The 27252-nt window shown below is 37.4% G+C and overlaps 3 protein-coding genes across 18 annotated transcripts in view; 1 reads left to right on the top strand and 2 right to left on the bottom strand.

Moving 5' to 3' along the window:
• The window catches only part of DNAI7 (dynein axonemal intermediate chain 7), a 93974-nt gene extending 89075 nt beyond the window's left edge, over nt 1-4899 (bottom strand). Inside the window, exons 1-2 of one of the 5 annotated variants that reach the window (XM_054526303.2) lie at nt 4732-4820; nt 242-259 (exon numbers count right to left, since the gene is read on the bottom strand). In XM_054526303.2, the coding sequence (XP_054382278.1) occupies nt 242-259; nt 4732-4734 (21 nt within the window). In that variant the 5' untranslated portion in view covers nt 4735-4820. Of the gene's footprint in view, nt 1-241; nt 260-4541 lie in introns of all 5 variants that reach the window. The other 4 variants (XM_024256077.3, XM_054526305.2, XM_054526304.2 and 1 more) reach the window with 4 other exon arrangements.
• ETFRF1 (electron transfer flavoprotein regulatory factor 1) overlaps nt 4860-27252 on the top strand; it is a 47042-nt gene continuing 24649 nt past the window's right edge. The window contains exons 1-5 of one of the 9 annotated variants that reach the window (XM_063712070.1): nt 4884-4993; nt 5359-5419; nt 8136-8379; nt 13638-13725; nt 13807-14725. In XM_063712070.1, the coding sequence (XP_063568140.1) occupies nt 13675-13725; nt 13807-14028 (273 nt within the window). In that variant the 5' untranslated portion in view covers nt 4884-4993; nt 5359-5419; nt 8136-8379; nt 13638-13674 and the 3' untranslated portion in view covers nt 14029-14725. Of the gene's footprint in view, nt 4998-5134; nt 5279-5358; nt 5420-8135; nt 8380-11372; nt 11700-13637; nt 13726-13806; nt 14726-27252 lie in introns of those variants that run through there. The other 8 variants (XR_008511863.2, XM_054526967.2, XM_054526968.2 and 5 more) reach the window with 8 other exon arrangements.
• KRAS (KRAS proto-oncogene, GTPase) overlaps nt 14959-27252 on the bottom strand; it is a 45756-nt gene continuing 33462 nt past the window's right edge. For 2 of the 4 annotated variants that reach the window (XM_024257554.3, XM_024257553.3), the window contains exons 5-6: nt 25179-25302; nt 19524-19626 (exon numbers count right to left, since the gene is read on the bottom strand). In XM_024257554.3, coding sequence (XP_024113322.2) covers nt 25183-25302 — 120 coding nt within the window. In that variant the 3' untranslated portion in view covers nt 19524-19626; nt 25179-25182. Of the gene's footprint in view, nt 19627-21921; nt 21923-25178; nt 25303-27252 lie in introns of all 4 variants that reach the window. The other 2 variants (XM_063712069.1, XM_054526965.2) reach the window with 2 other exon arrangements.

Consider the following 27252-nt stretch of genomic DNA (forward strand, 5'->3'; position numbering starts at 1 on the left):
GTAAAAATTAAAAGCTATTTTAAAAAGTATTTGTGAAATTAGAACTCTCATGTCAAATTTGAAATGCGTTCTATTGTTGTAAAGGATTATTCCATGATTTAAACCGCATTAATGTCTAAAAAGTAAGCTTAGTAAACTCTACAAACTAAAACTATAAAAATATTTTATAATTCTGTAAATATTCTGTTCATACACTGTAAGTGATTATACAACTATCTATTTTGAAAAAAATTCTACGTACCTTTTTTGCTTTGGGACCCTAAAAGTTGGAAAACAAAAGAATTGATCAATTTTAAAGAGATACAAAAGTATCATGATTATGTAAGATGTTTAAATTAGAAGAAGCTTGGTAAAGGGCATAAGGGAACTCTCTGTACCATCTTTGTAAATTTCCTTGCAAATCTAAAATTATCCCAAAATAAAATGCTTTTTTAAAAAGAGTTCAGACAAAACTACAAATAAGTATAGGAAAACTAAGTTCATCTACTGAACCATTTTTTTGTGTGTAGATTTTATACTGTTTCTTAGGACAATCAATGATCCATGTTTAATGAAATGCCCTGTTACTAAACAGAGTACTAGTCAAGAAGGCACTAGTTTAAAGGGTTCAAAGAACCATAAATCATTGACCAATTATTGGCACTAATGTCAAATTTGCAAGTGTGGGAATGATCTCATAAAGAAATAACCTTTCCGTAAAGTTAGATTGATGATTTTTATAGAAAGGGAATCAGTTACTTAAAGCACGCAAAGCAGCCTCACACGGTGGCTCACTCCTGTAATAGCACTCGGGGAGGCCAAGGCAGGAGGATCACCTGAACCCAAGAGTTCAAGGTCAGCCCGGGCAACACAGGAAGACCTCGTCTCTACAAAAAATTTTAAAAATTAGCCAAGCACATGCGTGTGGTCCCAGCTACTTGGGAGGCTGAGGTGGGAAGATCACTTGAGCCCAGGAGGTCAAGGCTGCAGCAAGCCATGACACTCAGCCTGGGCAGCAAAGCGAGACCCCATTTCCAAAAAATGAATAAATAAATAAAACAGGCGGCTGGGTGTGGTGGCTCACACCTGTAATCCCAGCACTTTGGGAGGCTGAGGAAGGTAGATCATGGGGTCAGGAGATGGAGGCCATCCTGGCTAACATGGTGAAACCCCGTCTCTACTAAAAATACAGAAAATTGGCCGGGCATGGTGGCATGTGCCTGTAGTCCCAGCTACTCGGGAGGCTGAGGCAGGAGAGTCGCTTGAACCCGGGAGGTGGAGGCTGCAGTGAGCCAACATCGCACCATTGCACTCCAGCCTGGGTGACAGAGCAAGACTCAAAAAATAAAATAAAATAAATAAAATAAAGAAAGAAAGAAAACAGGCAAAGCTATGAAAAAATGAAGATTCTATTCAGCAATGTGTTTTAAGGCAGACCTATTCTTTTCTGGAAATTATTTTGGAAAGCACAGGATTTCAAAAAAGATTCACATTTACAATAATATCACTTATACTTTCCTGATTAGGCTCATGTGTTTATCAGATTTCTGGTAAGGAATTTGTAGGAGATCATGTGAACATAAGACACTTTACATATTTGAAGAGTTATACATGGGAAATATTAGTTCAACCCATAAGATTATACTGTATAAAACTGAAGTTTAACACACATCAGTAGATTCCATCTTCTTGAAGAGTGCATATATTACACTAATTCACTCAGCAGATATTAATTAATGATTTACACACAAGGCAATCTGAGGCACTGGAGATAGAAAAGTAGAGACTTTGCTGCCATATAATTTTTACAAATAGATTCTATTTTTATCATAGCTTCTATCAATTAATAGTTAACATACTTCCATCGTGAAATAAGTACTAAACAGCTGAATATGTAAATAGCATTGCTCCAGTTCTCAATTAGCCATATTTTAAAGAGGGGCAAATTGTCACTTCTCACTTGTGCTTTTAATATAAATCAGGTTTGGGGTAAGTACATATCCTCATTTCTCCTATATGTCATAATAGCCACTATGTAGTGAAGTAGTTCTCAAAGTTCAGAGGGCATAAGAATCATACGGGAAGCTTGTTAGAAATGCATATTTATGGACTAAACGTGTGTATACTCACTTCTGTTCCTACATTGTGGTTCAGTAGATGTTATGGGCTTAATTGTATCGCTCAAAAAATTATATGTTGTCCGGGTGCGGTAGCTCACGGCTGTTAATCCCAGGACTTTGGGAGGCCGAGGCAGGGGGATCACCTGAGGTCAAGACCAGCCTGGCCAACATGGTGAAACCTCGTTTCTACTAAAAATACAAAAATTAGCTGGGCGTGGTGGCATGCACCTGTAATCCCAGCTACTCGGGAGGCTGAGGCAGGAGAATCGCTTGAAGGAGAATCACTTGAACCCGGGAGGCAGAGGTTGCAGTAAGCCGAGATTTCGCCATTGCACTTCAGCCTGGACAACAGAGCGAAACTCTGCCTCAAAAAAAAAAAAAAAAAAAAAAATCATATGTTGGCTGGGTGCACTGGCTTACTCCTGTAATCCCAGTATTTTGGAGGTCATAGTGGGAGAATCACTTGAGCCCAGGAGTTTGAGGGCAGCCTGGGCAACAAAGCAAGACCCTGTCTCTAAAAAAATTTAAAAATTAGCTGGGTGTGGTGGCACGTGCCTTGTACTCTCAGCTATTCAGGAGGCTGAGTTGGGAAGATTGCTTGAACCAGGGAGGCTGAGGCTTCGGTAGGCCATGATGGTGACACTGCACTCCAGCCTAGGTGACAAAGCGAGACAGTCTCAAAAAAAAAAAAAAAGAAAAAAATTCATATGTTGAAATTCTGATCCCCAGTACTTCAGAATTTGATCTAATTGGAGATAGGGTTATTGCTGATTTTATTAGTTAAATTAAGATGAAGCCATACTGAATAGGGTGGGCCCCTAATCCAATATGATTTGTGTCCTTATATAATAATAATTTTTAAAAAAGGAAACTTGGATATATATACTCAGATGGAGAATGCCATGTGAAGAATGAAGTTTTGTTGCCACAAACCAAGAAACTACTAGAAGCCAGGAAAGGTCTGAACAGATCTCTCCCTAAGGCCCTCAGAGGTATCACAGACCTGCTGATACTTTGATCTTGGACTTCTAGTCTCCAGAACTACCAGACAATAAATTTCTTTTCTTTAAGCACTCAGTTTATGGCAATTCCTTACTTGGCAGACTTAGGAAACTAATACAGTAGATTTGGAGTTGAGTGGGTTCCTGGAATCTGCATTTTTAACAAGTACTCCGGGTGCATTAGAAATAAATGTTCCATGGGCCACACTTTGAGAAACACTGGGAGAAGGATCTAAGAAGAAGAAGAAACTCAGGTAACAAATTCGAAGGTAACAAGTAAGTGGTTACTGTTCTCCCAATTTATTAGCAATTGTAAATTGACTTAAGGTCCATTTGCATTCCACCAGGAATGCTCTCCACTCCCTATTTCTTTTTTTCTTTTTTTTTTTTTTTGAGACGGAGTCTCGCTCTGTCACCCAGGCTGGAGTGCAGTGGCACAATCTCGGCTCACTGCAACCTCCGCCTCCCAGGTTCAAGCCATTCTCCTGCTTCAGCCTCCTGAGTAGCTGGAATTACAGGCGCGCGCCACCACGCCCGGCTAATTTTTGTATTTTTAGTAGAGACGGGGTTTCACCATGTTAGCTAGGCTGGTCTCGAACTCCTGACATCGTGATCTGCCCGCCTCGGCCTCCCAAAGTGCTGGGACTACAGGGGTGAGCCACCGCGCCAGGCCTCCACTCCCTATTTCTTCCCACCATTTGTGGAAAACTCGTACTTATACTTTAAAACGGGTTGAAAAGCACTACTCTCTTTCCCTTGTTTCCCCTCACTGAAATTTCATCATTTCCAACTTGTGTTACCCCATTTTAGATACTTCAATTGTTACAGTTGTAAAGCTGTATTGTAATTAATTTGTTTAATCTGTATCCTATAAGCAGAGTTGTCGTCATGTTCTTCTTGGTATTCTTGGCTTCTAGCCCAGTGCCAAGTACAAAGAATGCACTCCACATTTTCCCTTAATTAATGAATTAAATAAGTAATTACATTCTCCACTTCCTCTCGTTTTAATTATAGAAAATATCTTGATGGAAACCACGTTTAAGAAAATCAGACAGAGATACTCTCATAGCTACATGTTGGCCTGTCTCCTTGCTGAAAACATGGCAGTTGAGGAGTGCAGAAAAACAAAACGAGAAGCTTTATCATATTTAACTAATGCAGGATGAGTACCTTGAATCACAAAACAATTCATATTCCCATAAAAGACGACATAAAATATTTTTTCAAAGCAGAGTAAATTGCATTAGCTTTTAATTAACTGCTGGAGAGGTACTAAAACATTTCCGCCAAGTTGCAATAACAAAATTTAGTGGGAACGTCTATCACTACTGAAAGTTACTAGGTTGGGACCAATTTTCAAGCTTAGCAACATTCGAGATCAGGATACCGTGTGACAGCTTTGACCATCTCCCGTTTGCAGAAACTGGTTTGGGACTCCTACCTGTCCGCCCGATCCAGGTAAGGAAAGCCATTGCTGAGAAGAGGGCCGACCCACCCCGAGGTATGAGTTATTTCCCAAACCGACCCGTTTCGCTGTAAAATATGACCGGCTCTTGATTACATTATTTAACACTGGTGAAGCAGAATCAGTGGTCGCCCTTCTACCTGCCTGCCTCATTTGCCTTGCTCACCATTAGGAGTCACGCTCCACCGCAGTAGTCCACAGAGTCGGAGCAGAAATTGTGCGCACAAACGCTCCCGGGTTGTCCGGACGACAGGCCTCGCCCACTTGCGCTCCAGGAAAAAAGCGCAGCCGCCCGGAAGCTCTTCCGGCCGGCGCCCCGCCCCCTTTACTGACAGGTTGCCCACCTCCCCCAACCCCACCCCGCTTCGCAGCAGACGGACAGAAGAGTCGAAGCGGTCGAGGCTTTTGCGGCTCCGGCGTGCCGGAAAGTGCGTAAGTGCTGCCGCCGGGGAGTTTTGTTCCGTTTCCCGGATCCTGGGGTCTGGAGGCGAAATATGCTCTGGGCGAGGACCACCGGGTGTGGGAAGAGGGTTCTGAGCGTCTCCTGACGTTGACGGTTTATTTCCTAGGGTGTGTTGGGTCTTTCTGTGAGGGTTTCGAGAAGGAAACCGGCATGCGACTGGTTCATGCAGCGGACACCCGGTGGGAGGCCTGGGCCACTGCGGTTTAAGCCAGCAGGGGGATGGGGCTCATTCGGCAATTTAAAGAGAGAAGTAAGTTGGCTCCAGAGGGTTGGTTATTTTAAGATTAATGACCTTCGGATTCTTCTCTGTGTTGTTTACTTTCTGTGCAGCGTACGCGTCCTTTTTCCTAAGAGCGCCCTAAACAAGAATTGAAAATGAAGCAATTCCTGGGTAAAATATTCCTTAACATGAAGATCGCTGAGGCCCCAAAGACTCATTAGTTTCCCGAGGTCACAGACTAATTGTACTAACCACACAACCTTTAGAATTTCAGTCTCCTCCCACATGAAGAAACGCTGGCACCTTACACCGACAGGAAAACTACAATTAAGTGAGGCTGTTCTCCTCAAGCCCGACTGAATTCTCTATAATTGTAGGGCATACCTACACCCTGTTTTAGCATTATGAGACCTGAAATACTTTTAAATTACTGGCACCATTTCTCATCTCTGAATTATAAGTTTATAATGCTCGATCCCTTCCAGTGTTATTGACTACATGCATTATTCATAGATAAGTAGTACGACTAAGCTAGTCTTTGTGGGTTAAATTGTTATTATCCCTATCGTAACCTGTAACTATTATAGGTTGTGTAATAGTTATTAGCATTTTACATCCATATCCTGGTAGCAAGATAAAAACGTTTTAATAGCGACTTCGTACAGAGTTCTTATTCAGTTTACCATAGCTGTTTTATATGAAAGTTAAGGCTTCCTTTTAAATTAGTTTCAGTAAAACTAATGTTTAATGATAAAACACCTCAGTCAACTCAAATTAGGATTCATCGGGGTAAGGAGATAGTGCAGTAATCCCAAGTTACCTTAAAATAGTGGGCTTTTAGAGGAAAGGCTTTACTGAAGCTCTCACTGTATCTACCCCATGGGGAAGAATGATTAACAACTTTGGGCACCACATAACCCCCCAGTAAAATGACAATTGTCCATTAGCCTAGAACTGGAACTAGTTAAGTCTTAACTCCTTAGCCTAGAATGACGGGGGAAAAACTATCAATGGGGGACTGCAACCGCTGTCTCATCCAGCGCACACATCCAAGTTTTCAGAATAATAGGGGGCTTCTCTTAGTCCTTAACTCCTGACTCTACTTAAAACAGTAACCTCCATGACTTCATGCAGAGTTCAGGAGCAGCCTCAGGGCCCTGCTGAACTCAAAATTGTTTATTCACTACATTGTGAACCCAAGGAGACCTATTTCTCTTAGTGGCTAAAGTAAACCTAAATGCTTCGAGGTCAACTGCATAAAGATAAACTGCATTGCCTGGTGTGGTGGCTCACGTCTGTAATCCCAGCACTTTGAGAGGCCAAGGTGGGCAGATCACGAGGTCTGGAGATCGAGACCATCCTGGATAACACGGTGAAACCCCGTCTCTACTAAAATAATACAAAAAATTAGCCAGGCGTGGTGGCTGGCACCTGTAATCCCAGCTGCTCTGGAGGCTGAGACGGGAATCGCTTGAACCCGGGAGAAAGAAGGCGGTTGCGGTGAGCCAAGATCGCACCACTACACTCCAGCCGGGTCAACAGAGCAAGACTCCCTCTCAAAAAAAAAAAAAAAAGATAAACTGCATTAATTCATATAAGTTAACATATCAAAGAAGAACAAATTTACCATAGCCACACTAGTTACATTTTTGCTAGGCAAGTGTTTTATGATACATAATTTGTAAAAAGACCAACAACTAAAAAGGACAATTTAAGCCAGGTCCCTAAAAGCTTTCACAAGTTACAAATTGTGAATTAAATGAAGTTGTGCTGTTAAGCATTAAACAGGTTATAGTTTGCAATTTGAATTACATCTATGTAGATTTAATTTTAAATTATGTTTAAAGAACATGGTTCCCAAGAAGTGTTTTTTGTTTTGAGACAGGGTCTCAAAATGAATTTTGCCCAGGTTGGAGTGGTGGAACAATCACGGCTCACTACAGCCTCAACCTCCTGGGCTCAAGCGATCCTCCCACCTCAGCCTCTCAAATAGCTGAGACTACAGGCACATGCCACCATGCCTGGCTAATATTTTTTTACTTTTAGTAGAGACAAGGTCTCATTATGTTGCCCAGGCTGGTCTCAAAACTCCTGAGCTCAAGCCATCCTCCAGCCCTGGCCTCCCAAAGTGCTGAGACTACAGGTACAAGCCACCATGCCCAGCCTAAGAATCATTCTTAGTAAGATTATTTCACACTGCTAATGGCTCTCTGCCAAAAGAAAAAAAAGGAAGTTTAAAAAATGAAGTAGTTAATATAGTGGGTTAAATACCCTTATCTAATTTTACTCCCTTCCAAAACTACTAAATCTACAGTAAAATGATATAAAAATAAATTGGAAAAATGGGCACAGGAGATAACAGCAATAAAACTCAGAAGCTGGAAAACAGGTGAATGAACGTGACTTAGCACACCAGGAAAACCCAATTCACTCTGCAAAATTCTCAAAAGGCACTGAAACAGGGGCCCTGAAATTGGAAGTGGACTACATGAAAGCTATTTGAGAAACACCTCTAAGTAACTCTACCCCCTTACTCCCATAGAAGACTAGAGGTTTATTTCTGGACAAAGTACTACTAGTCCCTGGACTGGGGCATCCTCGGGCATTCTAGAGAAGCACACTGGAAACAAAGTTAAGTGAATTTAGGTATACGTAATGCTGGATGCAGGGCCTGCATTCCTCTTTCACTTTTTAATGTTTAGTAGGCAAATCCTTAGAAGACTGGAAGACTCAACTCTGAGGAACTGACCAGCCCAGGAGGAGCAATCCAAGATACTGACATCAGAGGTTCCCCAGTAAAGGCCCACCCAGAGCACCCTAAGTGAAGCCCAGAGTCTATATGCTTTACCCACATATACAGATCTAAAAAGCTTTTTTGTCTTTTCAGTGATAAGAGTAGACAGAAAAGAATGACCAGACTTTGGAAGAAAGCTCAGAAGTGATAGAGACAAAAGCAAGCAGAAAAGCAATTTGAAGTAAAACAGCTCAGAAGTGATAAGAGACAAAAGCAAGCAGAAAAGCAATTTGAAGTAAAACAACAGAAAATTTCAAGCAAGCAAGAATCAGTGAACTTGGAAAGAAAAAATGCCTACGTAGTATGCTTGTTATGTGAATTAGCTCATTAACTAGTAGTAAGTACAATTTAACAAGTATTAATGTAGAAATAATGTTGGTTCCTGTGTGATTTTTTTTTCCCCCCGAGGAAAGAGGAGCCAGAAAAGCAGTAAATGTATGACCTTCAGCAAGAAAAGGTCATGGCTTCACTGCTATGCTGGCGGCAAGTGCCTTTCAGATTTTTTCATTGATTCAAGTGTATATTCCCAGGGTTCCTTCCCCAGAGAGGCATACCCCAAGTTCTGTGTAGCCATCGACTGAGAACAGGTAGTCACCTATCCTACCCACGAATTGGCAGCCTTGTGGTTTAGATGGATTTCTGCTTCCATGTGTTATTTCAGCATCCCTTAGCTCTGTTCTTAGACTTTGGCTGGCATTTCTATTATTTTTTTAAGTTTTACTGAAGTAGAATTGACACTGAATTACACTTATAAAGTATAATTCGATAAATTTGGTTCATATACATACACATCTATATATGCATATTTATAGATATATATGTGCTATATAGTGTATATACTACATATAGTATAATATATAGTATACATATTTTTGTTTCCATAGAAACAAAATAAAAGGAATTACTATGTACTATATACTACATATATCTACTGTATACTACATAGTACAGCATGTACTATGTGTACTACGTAGTACATATAGTACATACAGTACATGCTGTACTATGTAGTATATAGTATATATAGAGTACATAAATATATATGTACTATGTAGTACATACTATGTAGTATATGGTAGATATATATACCATAGTATACTATATACTAAAAATGGCTGGCTACCTCTGTTTGTCAATATATATTTTAATATATTTTTGCAAGTAATAGAAATGCCAGCAAAAGTCTAAGAACAGGGCTAAGTGGTGGGAAAACTAGATACTATATACTATATAGTATCTATACTAACTATATAGATTTGTATATATACATATATACACGTATGTATACATACATACACACACAACATACACACACACAATGAAGCCATCAGCACAGTCAAGACAATAAATATACCCATTATCCACAAAGATTGCCTCATGCATCTTTGATTCCTTCTTGGTCTCCAGCCCCTACTCCCATTCCCAGGCTACTCTATTATAATTTTTGAGTATTTTTAACATCTCTATAGTAGTCTCCAGCTATGCTGAGAGCAATCTGAGTGGTCAAAATTAACTGTCCAGGAAGAGCAGAAATGAACAACTCAATAGAACACTTGGAAGATGAAAATGAGAAAATCCCCCATACAACTGAATAAAAGACCGGGTGCAGAGGCTCACACCTGTAATCCCAGCACTTTGGGAAGCCAAGGAGGGTGGATCACCTCAGGTCAGGAGTTCGAGACCAGCCTGGCCAACATGGTGAAAATCCATCTCTACTAAAAATACATAAATTAGCCATGCTTAGTGGCAGGCGCCTGTAATCCCATCTACTTGGGAGGCTAAGGCAGGAGAATCGCTTGAACCCAGGAGGCGGAGGTTGCAGTGAGTTGAGATCATGCCATTGCTTTCCAGCCTGGGTGATAAGAGCGAAACTCCATGCTTAAAAAAAAAAGACAAATGGAAAATAGTAGAGAAAAAAGGAAGAGAACGTGTTTAGAAGTTCAAACATCCAAATAATAAAAGTTCCGGGAAGGGAGAAAAAAGAATGGGGGAGGGAGGAAATCATGAATGAAATGATTTAAATTTTTTTCCCAAATTGAAGGAAACAAGTGTCCAGATTGCAAGGGCCAACTGAGTGTCCAGCACAATGGATAAAAGTAAATCCATTGTCAACACATCACTAACATTTCAAAATCTTCATGGAGAAGATTCTGTAAGTTTCTGGGGAGAGAGAGAAAAAATACAACACATACAGAGGATCACTTACCAGGACTGCTTTGAACTTAATAGCAATGGTAAAAGCAAACAGATGAGCAACTACTTCAAAATGTTGAAAAGAAAATTATTTCCAGCTTTCAATTCTATACTCAGACAAGCTATCAAACAAATAGAGGGAGCCAGCCATTTTTAGACATCCAGGGTCTCATTTACCTTCCATGTACCCTTTTCAAGAAGTTAGGATGTGCTCCGCAGAAACAAAAATAAAACCAGGAAATGGAACACTTTGTAATGTAGAAAATGGGATAATCAACATAGAGGATAGGCAAAAGGAATTTCTGGGAGCATGGTCAAGTAGGATTCCAGCACGACAGTTGTGCTTCTTGATGTAGAGAGCAGTCAGTCCAGAGTCAAGCAGCATGACTCACGTTGATGTCTGTTACCACCAAGATCCCTGCTGCCATTGTATCATCTTTTTAACCTGAGGACATTATGCCCAGGCAAGCCTGGCTCAGATTCTTACTGGTATTTGCCTTGTCTTGACCATGTGGCAATGAAATTCCTGCTCTCTTCTGTGCTGTGCTGACTGGACCAACTGAGGACACTCATTTTTACCCTTCTTTTTCAACCTATTCCTGTTGATGTTGGGCGTTGGTGAGCTTAAAGCAGAAAATAGTCTTCCTCCTCCCCGCTTTTGCTATGTATTGGCCAGAAATCAGGTATCAATTCTACACTTTGATCTTTCCACATGCTTCAGTTGTGAGGAGCCCAGTATTCACTCATGATGTTGCAAATTAACTTCTTTAGAAGGGATCCATAAAGCCTGGAGAAGGTAAAGCCAGACTAGGACTGTTGGGCTTTAATTAACAGCAGCATTGTTGCCCTTTTCCTTGCTAGATTCGTGCTTGCTGCTCAAATTGCCAATATTAAATATTTAGGGCAATGTTCATGAGTGCTGGGAAAACTAAAGACAATAAGCAGGAAGTCATTAGAGGCTATCTTGGTAGAGATGGGGAAGGAGAAGCAATTGGAGAGGGGCACATGGGGGCTTCTAAGACTTTTATTTTGTTTCATAACTTGAATGATGGGTACCCAGATGTATATTTTACTTTAATTTGTACATTCATATTTTATGCAGTTTCTATGTCTAATACGTATAAAAATTTCAGATTAAATGAAATATGTGAAGGCACTGGCGCCCTGCCTTTCAAATTGTAAAAGGTGTAAATTTTGCAAAATGCCTAAAGGGGCAGGTGAGGTCACAATGAGAATCTACACTATTGTACTTCGGGGTTGAACTAAAACAGAAGTAACAGGAGAACTTAAATTATGTAGCACATTATTTTTAATTGAGTATGGTACTGTAATTTTAATCCACATTTTCTGCTAGTTAACTATAAAATAACCCTTAAAACTGATCTAAAAGGCTATTTTAAAAATATAAGTTGCGGCCGGGCACGGTGGCTCACGCCTGAAATCCCAGCACTTTGGGAGGCCAAGGTGGGTAGATCACGAGGTGAGGAGATCAAGACCATCCCGGCCAACATGGTGAAACCCCGTCTCTACCGAAATACAAAAAAAAAAAAAAAAAAAATTAGCCAGGCGTGGTGGCGCGCACATGTTGTCCCAGCTTACTTGGGAGGCTGAGGCTGGGGAATTGCTTGAACCAGGGAGGTGGAGGTTGCAGTGAGCTGGGATGGCACCACTGCACTCCAGCTTGGGGACAGAGCAAGAATCCGTCTCAAAAAAAAAAAAAGTTGCTCCCTGCTTGCCCTTCAGAGTAATTCAGTCCAAAAGTCATTACATGGGGCTGAGCAAGGCAGGCATCTGGGGAAGGTGGGGGCGAGAGAAAGGCTGGCAAGGTAGTAGCCCAACAGGGGATACTGGAGCCCAAATGCAGTGAGGAGGGCCTCTGGGGGTAGGGACTTGTGCACAGCAGCAGCCTAGCAGGGGATGAGGAGGGCATCCTGTTAGGGTGAAGGAAATGGTGGCACAGGTTTTTGGAATGGGAACAAAAGGTGAGCCTTATCCAGGAGGGAGGAAGTGGTGCAGTGTAAGTTGCTTGAGCCCAAGAAGGGTAGGTTGGGGGAAAGGGGGAAGAGAAGACCATGCATGTGGGATGGTGGCAGTGGCACTCTGGCATTAGGTGGCAGAGCTCAGAGTAGAGAGTGTGTGCTGAATGGTGACAGCAAGAGGAATTTGATTACATAATGAGAGAAGGGGTGATGATTATAAAAAGTAAATTTATTAAGGACAAGTGGGAACCAGACTTCTCATTGTTCAGCAGGAGTATTAAACCTATGTAAAGAGGGGAAATGAAAATAAACCCTGTAGTATTGGAATTGAATGTTAGGTAGCAGATTATATGGAGATTAATATAAAAGTCATACACACACACAACACCTAAATCTGTATGTATATACACTTGCAGCTTTGTCACTTAGAGGACCTGGGAACAGTGACAGTCCCATTGTGATTAGCATTTTTAGCACCCAGACCTTGGTTTCTAAAACATTCCATCCAGATTATAGTTTCTAAATGCTATTCTCCATTCAAAGGACTAGGTTCCTTGGAGAAATAATTTTACAATGGACAATCTTAGCAAATACAATGTTAATTGGGTAATCAAAATTATCAATCACAATGGAACAAATTTCAGTTGCATCCACCTGATAGGATGCAATGTTAAGAGCTTACTATTCAACTCTAACAGGTAGTGGGAATTATTTTCTAGGTTTAGACTGTCATGATGCCTTTAAGTTTGGAGCCTCCTCCACAAAGTAAAGTTAACACATTACACATAAAGATGCATGATTTCGCCTGTTCCTCAGGGACACCCTCTTACAGGTTGTTGATTTGGCCTCTTCACCACCAGTCTTACTGCCCATCTACTATTCCAACCTGCTTAACTCACCCAGTTTCTGCTAGTTTTTAGCCTCCCTTTGGATAAGCACCCATCAATATTTGATCAGGCTTCTGCTCAATGTCCTTCAAGTGGATCTGGCCTTGCCTTGAGAGCAGGGTAAAGATAATCTCGTTTGTTGATAAGGAAGACTCAGGCTCAGCAAGGTTAATTAATCTGTACATTATGCAACTGGGATTTAAATCTAGTTTAACTCATTCCACTGTAGTAAAAGGAGGTACACGTACCTATCTGTGATGACAATCCACTTTCTCTCTCATCTTATTTCCTTCATATGACTTCTCACAATCACAATTGTCTTTGCTTATTATGTCTCCCATAGGAAAATGTCAATTAAGTGACAGCAGGTAATTTTATCGGAAGTGTTTATAACTATATCCCAGTACGTGGAACGAAAAAGTTACCAAGAAATATTTATTGAATGTAAAAAAGCTTACCGTTTTCTCAATGTGTATAACCTTTATTTTTTTAAGACTACAATGCAACTAACTGCAAAAACATTTTCCTTTCTTTAGGTATGTTATGCATAAAAGTGGATAATTTACATGATAAATGAAAATGGCCAATTCTTTAAGAGGAGAAGTACTAAAACTTTATAAAAATGTAAGTAATTACGTTGCCAATTTTATAGAAATGTTATTATGACATGGATTGTTTAGAAATATATAATCTTTCTTTTTGAAGCTGCTGTATCTTGGACGAGACTATCCAAAAGGAGCAGACTATTTTAAAAAGCGTTTGAAGAACATTTTCCTTAAAAACAAAGATGTGAAGAATCCAGAGAAGATCAAAGAACTTATTGCACAGGGCGAATTTGTAATGAAAGAGCTAGAAGCCTTGTACTTCCTTAGGAAATACAGAGCTATGAAACAACGCTATTATTCAGATACCAACAAAACTAATTGATCATTACTACTTTAATTTAGCTGACAATCAGTGCCAGCTGTTTATGTATACCAGCTGTTGTAAAATAATTCTAACTTAAAATGGGAAGAAACACATGTTGTGTAAAAAATCCCTGAGCTGCCCTACTGAACTAAATAAATAGGTTTCAACTTCTGTTCATATGGAGAAATTATCAGCAACTTTATGCTCGATTTTGATATAAACATAGCAATTTAGCTATACTACCGATTATAAATTAATGAGCACCCAATTTTGAATGAAAATACAATATACTTACTCCTGTAACTTAACTTAATAGGACTTAGCCAATTATTTTTAGCTTATTTCTCCATTTTACTGACAAGAGAATGCCATTTACTGAACATTTAATAAGCAAAATAATTTCTTACACACTTCTCAACTTTTGAAAGGAATCCCTTATTTTTTCACCCAGTTTGGTATGTTAACAGCACATACTCAAGGTTCACTACAAAACAAACAGTTCCTGGTAATGATTTAAATGTAGTTATAGACATAATATGTATGGAGTCATTACTTCTGACCTTGAAATAGCCTGCTGGTGACTGGCATTACATACATAACTATTCAATTATTTCCATTATTAATGTTGCTGCTGCTACTTTTGGGCCTAAAACCAAGTCACCTGTTGTGTATCAATTACCTTCTTTGATAAAAGGAAATAAATAATGTTATCCTATTTTTTTGTCATAAAGGCAGATTTGTTTTGCATCTACTTCTAAATATGGTTTTAAGTTTAAGCAAACACACCTTTACCTAATATCCACAGCACCTTTTAGAAATAAAGGATACTTCTAACAAGCTGCATAAGGATTCACTGGTATACTATAGTGTCTATGGCTTATAAAGTATTCCATATCCATTTCGGGGCAAACAAACAGTTCAAATTCCATGAATAAATACACACTCATAGTCACTGTAACTATTTTTATTACATTACAATAATTAGGAGTAGTACAGTTCATGACAAAAATATTACAAATTTTATATCACTTCACAGCACATACTCCTATAAACATTTAAAAGTTAATTTCAATTAAAAGAGTGGTCATTTTTAATGTTTGATATGACCAACATTCCTAGGTCAGCGCAACCAAACGATGGAAAACAACTGGATCACACTGCATATGTCCCACAAAAGAAAGCACAATGTACAAAATGTGCATGTTTCAGTTTACACTATACAAAAATAGTTAAAATACATTCCAGGTAAACATGTTACATTAAGAAATAGTACTAGTAAGAAATTGGCACTCAAAGGAAAAATGCAAACGTATTTTCAACATGAAAACACAAGACAGTGGAATTGGAAACTTTTGGATAAAACACTGTAACCCAGTTAGCTCTGTGGGGGTGTGGGGGGACAGATGGGCCCTCAACATTTCTGCAGATAATTTTTTTTCCCCTAAATTCATCTAAATTACCTATCATTATCCCAAACAGGCACTTCAAACTATTAAACTAAAACACAGATCTTAATCTAGTTATGACTATTCTTCAAGAACTCATGTGAGTATCTTTAGAAAGAAATTTTCATTTTGACAGCTATTCAGTTTCTCAATGCAGAATTCATGCTATCCAGTATTAACACAGAAGTTACTAAATATAAATTCAGCTTTAAGGTAACTGCTGGGTTCTAAAAAACATTACTACATAATTATCAAGAAATCATTACTTTTTGACAAATGGAAATCTTCAGATAGTTTTTACTGTCTAAAAAAAATCCCCTAAAAAAAAGTTATATACTGTTTGTTTGAAGAAAAAATGGTTAGAAGAAAAAAAAAATCAATGGAATACAAATGAGATGAACTTGTGCAAACTGTAACTTAACATGCCCCACAAAGTTTCTATGTATATATTAGGACAAAATTGTGCAATGGTGACAAGTTTTGATAACCTATAAAAGTTAGGTTCTAAATTCCTATGCAGTGTGACTCAGTTAAATAGAGCCTAGAATGCCTACTTGGGAATATTCACTCAAATGATACAATATACTTCTGCTATATTCTTCCACAAACATGTTAATGCCTAAGACTATGTAATTTAGCTTTTTTTTTTTTTAAACTTCAAAAAGGATTTTTATCTTTAAGGCTGTAATAATTAGATAACATTTATTTCTAGAATTCTCCCCCTTTAAAATCTCTACAAAAACAAATCTTTTGTTAAACCATTCAAAGTTCACATAAAGGTAATTACCACTACCTTAAAAAAATGCCCATCTACATCAAAAATTCAAGAGGCCTAAATATCCCCTCATAAGCACTGCAGTTCCTGAAGTATGGCCATTTCTTTCTCTGTGTAGAAACAAGAGGTACTGTGTAAGTGTTAACACCCTGCCTAAACAATGTTCCAAAGATCTGTAGTTTAGCATAGCAATTCAGAAATCATACTGATTTTTACATAGAAGTTTCCTTGTCTGTGAACTAGTTCAGGCACCTGTTTATTTGTACCCAGATAAAACTATTAATTTTTAAGTATATTTTAATCACTTATGCAGAGAAAACTGGAATATTACACATTTGGGTCAATATGAATATCTGACATACACCTTAATGTGTAAAGTAATTGTCCCAAAAGAATCACAGTTATGCCAAATAAAAAAACAATATAATCAAGTTTATTCCTTTAAAACAATGAAGTGATTTACATAAAGTAGCTCGATCAAAGAGTTTCATTGGAGTCATAGCAAAACAATTATAGAGCTGGCACAGAGACCAAACCCCTTCTTTGCAAAACTAAAACACACATCGTGTTATCTCTGGGTCATATGCCTTAATAAGATATTACAGACCACGCTAGCACTACCTAAGGACCAGGATTATGTCTCTTGTTTGGGGATACCATATACCCAGTGCCTTGTGCAGTGACTGGCATCTGGTAGGCACTCAATAAATATTTGCTGAATAAATGAGTTCTGCAAAACAGGTTTATGAGGCCAAGGCGGGTGAATCACTTGAGGTCAGGAGTTCGAGACCAGCCTGGCCAATAGGGTGAAACCCCGTCTCTCCTAAAAATACAAAAATTAGTCGAGCGTGGTGGCACATGCCTGTAATCCCAGCTACTCAGGAGGCCGAGGCACGAGAATCGCTTGAACCTGGGAGATGGAGGTTGCAGTGAGCTGAGATGGCGCCACTGCATTCCAGCCTAGGTGACAAGAGCGAGACTCTGACATCAAAAAAAAAAAAGAGTAAGCTTCATGAATTAAAGTATTTTTCACTGCACGAAGATTTCTGGTTACTAAAACAATGGAATGTATTACTGTTACCAGGAGTAGTCCTAATTGTAGATTACCTAAGGAATTCTTTCAGCACTATCTTTATTAAATTCTCCTTCCACTGGATAGGGGTCTGTCTATTCATACCAGGTTTGAAAAATCCTACTGTCGCTAATGGATTGGGCAGCAAAGAGATGTTCAAAGGATCAGCCACCACCTGAAAATTAGTGATTAGGTCAAATCCCTTTATGGTATCTGTCAGATTCTCTTGAGCCCTGAGGAAATAAGATGTAGGGCATTTCTGATGTGACTTAATGGGAAAACTTCATGGAGATATCCACAGCAGCAGTAAATCTTATGGTTAGGGGAATCAGAAGTATTAAAACTGCATCAAGTCATGGGGCATGTGGAAGGTAGGGAGGCAAGATGACACTAATATGGAAGGAGAGTCCTAAAACGAGAATGGATATTCAAATATAAACTTTACCTCTTGCACAATTTTGCCCAAGATTGGCACTGAAGATGGTGTAACATGGTTAAAAAGTTACAGATTGTGCTGAGCTTGACAAATAAGTGTATCTTTATGTAAACGGAATATAAATCACATAGCTGTAAAAAAAACTAAGAGTTTGAGATGACTTCTTTTAACATGAAGAAATGGATAGTTAAGTGATGTCCTCAAAATCAGAGTCCTAAAAGACACCTATCTAGAACCTAAGTCACCTTCTTCCTAGTCCAGTGATACTTTCACCTCACCATGCCATCTCACTTCATATATTTTAAAATAAGTAACATTTTAAATTTATCAAAAGGATTGTTTTTATTAATATTTATTTTAAAGCATTATTCGTAAATATGGATCAGACTTGAAAAGTGTTTATGAAATGTTAATTTAACCAGTGTTAAGAGAACTAGCCAAACCTAGAGACTGTAAAACTTTTTCACTTCATTGTTTAAAAAAAACATTAATGTCTTGGCACACCACCCCCCCAAAATCTCAACTTTTGAGTTCATATTTAAAAGTAATTTTTGAAAAAGAGTTTGTTTTCTTAAGAAACAAAAGCGACGCTCTTGATTTGTCAGCAGGACCACCACAGAGTGAGATTGTATCTTGTTGAGCTATCCAAACTGTCCTAGTCCCTCCCCATTTTCACCAACCAATGCATGACAACATTGGATGACCGTGGGGACACAGTCCATGCTGTGAAACTCTCTATGAAAGCTCAAAGGTTCACACAGGGCCTGGCCTTGCAACCTAGGTCTCTTCAACACCTAATAAGCTATAACTGGCCCAAATAATCTTTTAATGTCACAAGCAGAATTAAAACTATCTTCAAAGACTCAAGTTGAAGAAAAGATTTAAAGTTATACTATGAAAGAGCAATCTGACACAGGGAGACTACATTTAATTCCTATGAGAATTTTTTATACATGTTAAAATTTTTTCAATTATTATAAAAATTTAGTAGCATGTAAATATAGCCCCAAAATGGCTGCTATAATAATCCCCATTTCATACTGGGTCTGCCTTAACAGGAAAAGCTATTAGGAGTCTTTATAGTAATTTATCTAATGTGAAAAGGAAATGGCCTTATAATAGTTTCCATTGCCTTGTAATTTTTTTCCATTTTTTTCTTTTTATAGAAAAAATATAATATTTTGGGGAGAGTGACCATGACTAATAGCAGTGGAAAGGAGACAAAACCTTTGTGAACAGTGTAACTTTACATTCATCAGGGATGACAAACTATAGGACATGATGCCTAGAAGAATCATCATCAGGAAGCCCATAAATTTGTGTTCCCTCAATGTTTCAGTAAAACCAATTAGAAGGTCTCAACTGAAATTATAATTAGTAATTAATCCATTTATGTGACTAGATAAAACACAGAATAGGGATGATTCAAAAGCTTCATTAATTTGTTTCACACCAACATTCACAATTGGTAAGAAAAATAAGAAGTAATCAACTGCATGCACCAAAAACCCCAAGACAGAAATCTTAGGTATTCAGTTTCTTTTTCACAGGCATTGCTAGTTCAAAAACCAAAACTCTGGGAATACTGGCACTTAGAGGAAAAAAAAACTTCCACTGTCATTTTAAAATAAGCAATTAAGGTAAAAGCTAACAGTCTGCATGGAGCAGGAAAAAAATTAGGTAATGCTAAAACAAATGCTAATAATTTAGTGTAATGTACAAAAATTACCACTTGTACTAGTATGCCTTAAGAAAAAAGTACAAATTGTATTTACATAATTACACACTTTGTCTTTGACTTCTTTTTCTTCTTTTTACCATCTTTGCTCATCTTTTCTTTATGTTTTCGAATTTCTCGAACTAATGTATAGAAGGCATCATCAACACCCTGAAATATATAAAAAGTATTAAAATGTGAATATATACAGTGGCTTCATGTGTACAGGTAACGAATTTCCATTATTAATGGAAAAAATATTAAGAAAGGATTCTTTATGTTTCTCTTCAGGCAACTGAATATATATTACATATATTAGGACTTTCAGAATTCTTAAATGTCATCCGCATAGATGTTTTGTCAATATTATAAACAGGAACACTAATTTTCACAAAAGACAAGGATAACCAATGGCACAGAATGTTAAATAAGGTAATGACTTTTTCACAGGAGAACTTAATTTGCTACTATTTTTTCCACATTGGCAAACCTAAGTCACCAAAATCCAAATGCGTGTGTGTGTGTGTGTATACTTAATTGTCCTTATATTTCTGGACTTTAGATATAAGCCATGCAACTGTAAACTATGTTCATATATCTTCACACACAGTAACAGTATTTGAGTCCAGTTCTATACTTACATAAAATCCATTGGATTTAAAAATTTACCAAGAAGTAAACAAGTATTCGAACATCCTATTCCAATAATTTATCAAGAAGTAAACAGTATCTAAACATATTATTTCAGTTTTCAAATGATATATATTAAGGGATTAGTTTCAATTCATGTATTTATCATTAAGAAAAAGGTTTAAAGTGACCCCAACACAGGAGAATACCACTTAAAAACACTAACAGCTCAGATTTGTGGAGAAATTAGCTAAATCATTTGAAAGGTCTTATAGTTTACCAATTTGGAGGAGATTCTTTCTATCCCATAAAGTTTTAATTTCTGTTTAATATATTAGGTATTCAAAAGCTTACCATATAAAGCCAAATATCCTGTCTTCAAAGAGTTTAACAGTTAGTCATTGTGACCACCATCTATTTATGATTAAAGCAAGGTTATTTAAATTTAATGGCTAAAAGTGATTTTAAGCCATAATAATTTTCAACCTAATAATCTACAGTGTGAAAAATGGCACTCTCAAAGTGGTAGAAGAGTAGATTTTAAACCTGCAATACTTAAATTATGCAAGATCCATATACAAGTCAATTCTTGTCATGTCTCCAATTAAAAGAAAAATATAAATAAAAGCAAAAATGAAGAAAAAATATGATTCTCTCTGTATTTTAAAACCTGTTCAACTGAGTAGTAACTATAAAAAGAAAATGTGTTAACCTCACAATACTTCCAAACCTAGACAGCAGAGGGCGTCTTAGAAACAAATACCCAACACATTAAGTTGTATAAATCAAGCCACTTTAAGAACAATGAAAACTGGGTTTTTACTCATTGTAATCACTTTGTAGGATATTATAAACTGTGTAAATAAATGTATTAAAAAATTGTATGTGTACAAATATTCAAGTTATATTATCTTGAAATTAATTTAAAACGTTAAGTGGGCCGGGTGCAGTGGCTCACACCTGTAATCCCAGCACTTTGGGAGGCCAAAATGGGTGGATCACTTGAGGTGAGGAGTTTCAGACCAGCCTGGCCAACATGGTGAAACCCCGTCTCTACTAAAAATACAAAAATTAGCTGGGCGTGGTAGCAGGTGCCTGTAATCCCAGCTACTCAGGAGGCTGAGGCAGAAGAATTGCTTGAATCCGGAGAGGCGAAGTGCATTGTAGTGAGCCGAGATTGCACCACTGCATTCCAGACTGGGTGACAGAGCATGACTCTGTCTCAAAGAAAAAAAAAAACAATGTTAAGTGGTATTTCTCCTTTACTGTACTACTAAGATTAACGATATTTCAAAATAATAAAATTTGGAGCATGAAATTTGGACCATAAAATTTGGAGCTACAGTTAATGAATTTTCCTAATAGATCTACAATTCAAGAAAGCGTGACCAATATTTTAAGAGAGATAAACATAGAATGGGAATGAAAGGCTAGTCCACATTAAGCAAACAGTAGGATAAAAACCAGCATTATTTATTTGAGCACTAGTGAATGTCTCCAGTAAAGTCCCCAAACTGTACTCACTGATGTTTCCCACTCTCTAATACCATTACTGATACTACACAAACATATGCTTTTGTTTCTCCTACAAGAGAAAGGAAAAGTGGTAAGAAATAATTTATCAGCAATACAATACCATCAAGGTTTGATTACATATATGTATGTGTATGTATCCCTTCAGGCTAAACTCTTTAACACATATAGAGGGGAAAATTTCCAATGATATAATAAAAATTATTCTGTAGCTTGCCAGCACTTGACAATTTGACAGTTTAGAATCATAAACCCTTAGAATGTGATGGAATCTTAAAAGAGGATCTAATCTAACTCCCTTACCCTGAATGAATAAATTCCCTCTGATCACATCCTTATGTAATCTACTCCATTTCTACTACTTTCACAATGAAGAAAAATGCCAATGGTACTAAAACGGTAAAGCAGAAAACAATGAAAAACCATGTGATGGATACGGAGAAGACACATTTTATGGTGAAAACACAGAATTTGAAAACATTACTTTCTAAGATTCTGACAAAGATTCTAGGCTTATGGTGCAATGAACTCTCCTCTCTACATCATTTTGTTAAAATTAAGTAATTTTGGCCCAGTGCAGTGGCTCACACCTACAGTCACAGCAATTTGGGAGGCTGAGGCAGGAGAACTGCTTCAGGCCAGGAGTTTGAGACCAGCCTGGGCAACACAGCAAGAACCTGTCTCTACTTTAAAAATAAATAAATAAATAAAGTAATAACAAAAATTAATTTCAATCATGAAGGAAATGTCACAACCTGCACAGAGCAATGAATTCTTTTTTTCTCATATGAGAACTAATCATTCTCACACATACACATAACATTATCTTTTTCAGGACTAAGAAAAGCTAATTTATATATGTTTATCATTGTCAAATTTTTATTTATTTATTTCCTAGAGGTGGGGTCTCATTACGTTGCCCAGTCTGGTCTTAAACTCCTGGCCTCAAGCAATCCTCGTGACGTGGACTCCTAAAGTTCTGGCATTATAGGTGTGAGCCACTGTCCCTGGGCCAAAATTTTTTTATTTTTACTTTTTTTAAGAGAGAGAGTCTCTTTCTGTTGCCTAGGCTACAGTGCCATGGCATCATCATAGCTCCCCCCTGCAACCTCAAACTCCTGGGGTCGGGCAATCCTCCTGCCTCAGGCTCCCAAGCAGCTGATACTACAGGCACACACACCACAGCCAGCTTGTCAAATAAATTTTTTTTAAAAACTGTACTTAATTTTAAATTTTTAATTACCAAGTATACTTCTCTTTTATATAAATTACTTCCATGTGTACTGAAAAAACAAGGATTCGTCAGATCAAACAACTGTGACATTCACCTACAGTCACTGTATAAAACATAATTTGCACAAATTAGAAATTTTACAATAGTACATGCTTACACCTTTGTTTTAAATATAAATTAGAGCATAACACTTATTTTACTCTAAACAATTCTATTTTTAAAATCATCTAATGGTGAGACAATAGGAGGAGAAAATAAAAAAACCACCACCTAAATCTGGTCATGGTACTGTTATTTAAAATGTGTAACTTTTCAAACTGCATTGTTAAATTTGCAATATTTTAGAGGTTGTGGCAAAATTTAACATGCAAAATTGCTTTAATTGCAAAATATTGCTTTATGCAATGATACTCAAAAAACATTCAGAGTTCATAAATTTCAATAAAAATTAATGCCAGTCATGCTTTGTTTCTGAGTTTAGTAGATTAGTACACCACATAATATCTTTTGGGATTGAGTCTACTATTCAAATGTATATTTTATACTTTTGGGAAATATCTGAAATTCATGTAATAAAGAACACCAACTTGTAATAAATATAATAAATGATATGCTAGTAGTTTTTGAAAACTGTAATTTTATTGCCTATTCTTAAGAACATATTACAAACAATATGCATCCAAAGCTTAAGCTCTGCCATGAACTTTATGATACCTAGTAAAGTATTTTCTGAGCAAGACAGAGTTTAATATGGGTTTAGAAATGAAAATGAGAATTCCACGCAATAAATATTTACTGGGTAGTTACTATGTCCCAGGAACCTTACTAGGCAATGGGCGTGCAAACATTAAAAATATGTAATTCTGGCTAAGATTTTGCTGTCAAATAATATAGGAATGAAACAGAAGAGGTTATTTCAACATAACATGGGAAGCATATAATAGTTAAGAATAGTATTCTGGGAATACACAGGAAGGGCTCCATGCCTAGTCTAAGGGTTTAAAGAAAGGTTTTTAGAGAGTAGGAGACTGGGGAATCATGAGAGTGTTAGCTAATTAGTAAGACTAGGGATAAAAATACTGGCATTCCAAACAAGAGCCAAGACTCAAGGGAAGGTAGGAAATAACATGGTATTTATTTATAGAAGAACAAAAGAAATTCAGGCAAGATGAAGTTTTTAGATATAAGACCAAAAAAGAGCTGGAGTGGTGGGAAGGTAGTAAGGACTATCTGCAACACACGTGGAACATGAGATTTTATTCTATAGCTAAAATGACTTTTTTTTTTTTGAGACGGAGTTTCATTCTTGTTGCTCAAGCTGGAGTGCAATGGTGCAATCTCAGCTCACTGCAACCTCCGCCTCCCAGGTTCAAGCAATTCTCCTGCCTCAGCTTCCCAAGTAGCTGGGATTACAGGCACGTGCCACCACGCCCGCCTAATTTTTTTGTATTTTTAGTAGAAACGGGGTTTCACCATGTTAGCCAGGCTGGTCTTGAACTCCTGACCTCAGCTGATCGCCCGCCTAGGCCTCCCAAAGTGCTGGGATTACAGGCGTGAGCCACCGCGCCCGGCTGAAAATGACATTTCTTTAAAGTGTATCTCTCCGGTTTCACAATGAATGATGGCAGCAACTGGTAAACCAAATAGGAGGTTCTAACAGTCCAACAAGAAATGATAGGGGCCTGAACTAATGATGACATAAAAGACACAGAATGTAACATCACAGGAATTTGTGGATACTTCCAAACCAGGGGGAAAAGAGGGCGGTAGGAGTCATCCTAAAATTCCCAGGTTTCTCACTGGGATAAGAAAGTGCTGTGCTGCTGATGCCACTGAGATGGAGAACTTAGGCAGAAAAATGGTTATTTGCTTGTAAAATATCCAAAAGAAAAAATACATTTAACAATGGCTTTTTCCCACCTTCTGGGCCATTCAATATTACTGCACTCTACTATCGCTCATATCTTTTTCTCCCTACTAAAAAAAAAAAAAAAAAGCTGCTGATTATCTCAAAACTTGAGTATGATTTCCCTTAAAAATAAAGGTAAATATCAGTTCCCAAATATTTAGTTTACTTAAGACTCATTAAATCATTAGACTTTATGCCAAATATAGATTAGTCTACTACAGCCATCAAAATTGTCTCAATTATAATTAATTCCCACTAGATTAAAAATAAATGTACTAATTATGGAAACAAGTTTCTTATCTTTTAATACTTCAAGTCAGAATACTACACCTAAGTAGTTCTAAAGTGGCTGCCACCTTGGGACCTTTAAAAGACATCTGCTTTCTGCCAAAATTAATGTGCTGAACTTAAACTTACCAGATTACATTATAATGCATTTTTTAATTTTCACACAGCCAGGAGTCTTTTCTTCTTTGCTGATTTTTTTCAATCTGTATTGTCGGATCTCTCTCACCAATGTATAAAAAGCATCCTCCACTCTCTGCATTGTAAAACACAACTTCTTTAAAGTCTGTTTCATTGGTAAGAGTAATTTATTGGGATAGCCATGTGCAAGAAGTTTTGAGATTATGAGCTTGAGATTTTTTTTTTTAAACAGACATCAGACTGTTTGAATAAAACTGAGGATGCAGTTTTAAAATATGGGCTAGAATCCTGGTTTGTTCTTAAAAAGTCAGTTTTGTTTTCTAATGGAATTAAATTTTAAAAATTTTAAATTAGGAATTAGGAGAGATTATGACAAGCCTAAACACAGGTATTAGCATCTGTTTGTCAATCAATGCAACCATTTTAGTTTACTAGTCTTGGAATTAAAGCCTAAACTGAAGTTAGCTTTAAATTACTTCTTTGACTTAGGAAAAAAGTGATTTATATACTGTTGATTCCCACACCCTCCCCCGGGGGAGAATGAGAAGAAAAATGGTAAAATATGGACGTGAAACCTTTGTTAAAAAACAACAAAAACATAAAAGAATCTCAAAGGTGAGTCAAGAAACTGGAATCTTGAGTTTTATTTTACATTTTAACACCTTTCAGTCTATTTCCAGGGTCTACAAGTGAAGCTGAGACTGGGTCTTCTGTACATGTTTAACTACATTATTAAAATCTTAAATGAGAGCTGCTTACCATAATATAAAAACATCATGAATTAAAGGACACACACAAAATAGGAGCATTTTGTATCCTTACTACAAGTTCTTTTTTTATTTTTTTGTTTTAGAGACAGGGTCTCACTGGGTTGCCCAGGATGGAGTGCAATGGCACCATCATGACTGCAGCCTCGACCTCCCAGGCTAGGTGATCCCCCTGCCTCAGCCTCTCAAATAGCTGGGACTACAGGCAAGCACCACCATACCTGACTGATTTTTGTATTTTTTGTAGAGACAGGGTTTTGCCATGTTGCCCAGGCTGGTCTCAAACTCCTGAGCTCAAGTGATCCGCCCACCTTGGCCTCCAAAGGGCTGGGATTACAGCCATGAGCCACAAAACCTGGCCTTACTACAAGTCTTAAAAATAATTTTTAGAACAGTGTTCAATCATACTGGCTTTGTACCTTCTATTCTAATTTAAATACTCTTAATAGGGTTTTTCTTGCTTAAACATAAGAAAGCTAGGACAACAGGTACAATCATATATTGGCCATACGGAGATAAAGTTTTTAATATTTTCCAATCTAGAAAATTAGGCAGTCATCAAACAGGACAAAGTGCTTTAGTTAACTGTGCCGCTAGTTTGTTCAGAAAAGCATACCATCAAAGTAGGGGCACAGAGAAATACACAGAAATATTAATCTATATATAGTGCAAATTAAAAGATATAATATTATGTTCATTCTTCTAAAAGAAAGGTAAATATTTTTTAAAGCTGGTATATTTTACTCCACATTTAATTTTAAAGGAATTCTATTCTTTTATCTTAAAATTAAGAATGAATTACCTAATTTGGGGATTGGCATATATATTTTAGCTTTCTGAGATTGGTAACATCAATGTTTCTACTGAACCAAATGTAACAAAGTGGCCCTAGCACCTAAAAAGTTAATATGTCACCAGTACCATTTATAGTTTTAAATTCAATCACACACAGAGAATTGGCAACTAAGTATTAGTTGAAGTAAACCAATGGCTAGGGCTTAATTTTTGCAGGCAGAAGTCATCTGTACATCTACTGCCTACAGTAGTTAAGAAACACACACCTCAATTCTTTAGGGCACACTAATTTTTAGAAATCTCAGAAGTATATTAAGAACTGCTTTAGTAGAGTAGAGAAATTTACCTCTGAAGTCAAACTTTAATTTAAAATTCATAATGTTAAGTTTCAGTTCAAAAGCAGGCATTTAAGTAACGTGATTATATATTAAAATGTGTATCTCAAGTCATTAACATATACCATCCAGTGATATATTTATATTTAATAACGAAAACCATTATAT

The sequence above is a fragment of the Pongo abelii genome, chromosome 10, assembly GCF_028885655.2.
Source record: "Pongo abelii isolate AG06213 chromosome 10, NHGRI_mPonAbe1-v2.0_pri, whole genome shotgun sequence".
NCBI lineage: Eukaryota > Metazoa > Chordata > Mammalia > Primates > Hominidae > Pongo > Pongo abelii.